General features: G+C 47.9%; 1 protein-coding gene across 1 annotated transcript in view; it reads right to left on the bottom strand.

Moving 5' to 3' along the window:
* Positions 1 to 649: 649 nt before the first annotated feature.
* The window catches only part of LOC115196029 (cyclin-dependent kinase 15), a gene marked incomplete in the record, with an annotated part of 25,084 nt that continues 23,431 nt past the window's right edge, over positions 650 to 2,302 (bottom strand). The window contains 1 exon segment of the mRNA XM_029756492.1: positions 650 to 1,637. Within this exon segment, the coding sequence (XP_029612352.1) occupies positions 1,528 to 1,637 (110 nt within the window).

Here is a 2,302-nt window from a genome sequence, read left to right as displayed (position 1 = left end):
ACACGTTCCCACTGCTCCAGAGTCCAATTGTGGCGAGCTTTACACCACATCAACTGGCGCGTGGCATTGCGCAGGTGATTTTAGGCTTGTGTGTGGCAGCTCGGCCATGGAAACCCATTTCATGAAGCTCCCGACGAACAGTTATTGTGCTGACGTTGCTTCCAGAGGCAGTTTGGAACTCGGTAGTCAGTGTTGTAACTGAGGACAGAAGATTTTTACGTGCTACGTGCTTCAGCACTCGGCGGTCCCGTTCTGTGAGCTTGTGTGGCCTACCACTGCGTGGCTGAACCGTTGTTGCTCCTAGACGTTTCCACTTCCCAATAACAACACTTACAGTTAACCGGGGCAGCTCTAGCAGGGTGGAAATTTGACTAACTAACTTGTTGGAAAGTTTGCATCCTATGACGGTGCCACGTTGAAAGTCACTGAGCTCTTCAGTAAGGCCATTCTGATGCCAATGTTTGTCTTTGGAGATTGCATGGCTTTGTGCTCGATTTTATACACCTGAAATAGCCGAATCCATTAATTTGAAGGGGTGTCCACATACTTTTGTATATATAGTGTAGCTTGTTAGAGAAGACAACAAACAAAATAAGATATGTAGACCTGCAGGCAGTTCTATATGTATATATCAGAAAATAACACACAATATCATTACTGCAACATTTATTGACTCACACACTCCTTCACTCATTCTCACGTAAAAACACACACATTTTAAAGGCAAGCTGCACCCAAGTGTAGGACAATTGAAGAGTGGACATCACAAGATTGCCGAAAAATACGCTAAATGGGGCGTTAAGGAGGAAGTTTCATGGTTACAATACAACATGAATTACAGTGTACACACAACACAACAGCGTACACACAACCGTCACAGTCATTCTGTTGCAGGGATACCCACCTGCATGCTGTGCAAAAGAACAATCATGGTCCACAAGGACCTGATTAACATAAGAGGTATATAATATATGCATGTTTTGGCAGTACAAAATAAAACACTCATCTGCAAAACAAACCCATCGTCATCATTGAATCTCAGTGTATATTTAGGAGGAGGCAAAGAGAGCATAGTGAGTCCAGGGAGACGCTCTGAGAAGGAGGAGAGGGAGGAGGGAGGAAGCAGGAGGAGGTGGTTTAGCAGGAGGAAGATGTTAAGGAGTTCTGAGCTTCCTGACAGTTCTCTTAGACGTTGCGTAGCTTTCCGTTGCCACCAACAACAGACATCGGGTCTCAGATAGAGAGTATATACAGTACTTCTGATGTCATCGAATATGTGATATACCAGGTACCATTCAACCCCTCCCTCTTCTCTCCTGTCTTCTTACAACATGGGAACTCTGACTGAGGAATGCTGGGTGGAGTCAAGAGGAGAGGTTGGTGGAGGACGCTGGGGGTGTAGGTAAGTGTGGTGTTGTGTGTGTGAAGCCTCGTGCGTCTCCATCTTGATCAGATGGTGGTCTAGCCTGCAGGCAGGGCTAGGGGCCTGGGGTTAGGGGCCAAGCCCAGGGGGTTAGAGGTCCATTATCACCAGCACTTAGCCAAGGGCACCAGCTGGGATGGTCTGATCCTTAGACTGAAGATATCCTTCACCTCTGTCTCCAGCCTCACTCCGGGGACCTTGAAGACTGATACAGCTGAGCGAGGGGGGGGGGGGTAGAGAGGGGGGGGGGGGGGTAGAGAGGGTGGGGGGTAGAGAGAGAGACAGATACAGAGGGAGAGAGAGAGAGAGAGAGAGAAAGAGAGAGAGTAGGAGAGAGAAAGAGAGAGAGAGAGAGAGAGAGAGAGAGAGAGAGAGTCAGGCAACACTTACGGCTTCATATCATTATAAAGTCAGGTGAAAAAGTTCCTCAGCCAGCTCACCAACAATAACAAAAAGATAAACATCTCCCACACTAACTCCCGGAGAAGCCTTATAGGGCAGTTGGTCTAACAGATACCGATCACGGCAGCTCAGACAGCTTAGAGCCTAAAACGGCACCACGCCCTCCTTCCAGACTTACTGGCTACTAGCTGGAACGCGATCAAGGGACCTCTCATAGGCACCTGGTGTTGGGTGTGGTCATCCACAGTCCAGCTAGAGCCCCATCCCTAACAACTACAATGACTTCTCTTCTCAGGATTTGATGCTGCTCGCCACTGTTCCAGTTATATTGTGATACATTGTGTGAAAGTAAAAGGGCTACTCATTACTACTGGTCTGTTTCTAGGCCTTCGCCCTTCTGCCCTGCCGAGACCTTGGCATCATTAAAATACGTTTTCTTCATCCTGGAGAGAACCTTCTCTCCCCACACTCTTTCGC

Source organism: Salmo trutta, chromosome 6 (genome assembly GCF_901001165.1).
Source record: "Salmo trutta chromosome 6, fSalTru1.1, whole genome shotgun sequence".
NCBI lineage: Eukaryota > Metazoa > Chordata > Actinopteri > Salmoniformes > Salmonidae > Salmo > Salmo trutta.
Note: the sequence above shows the minus strand (reverse complement) of the source record. Positions and strands in the feature narration are given on the sequence as shown.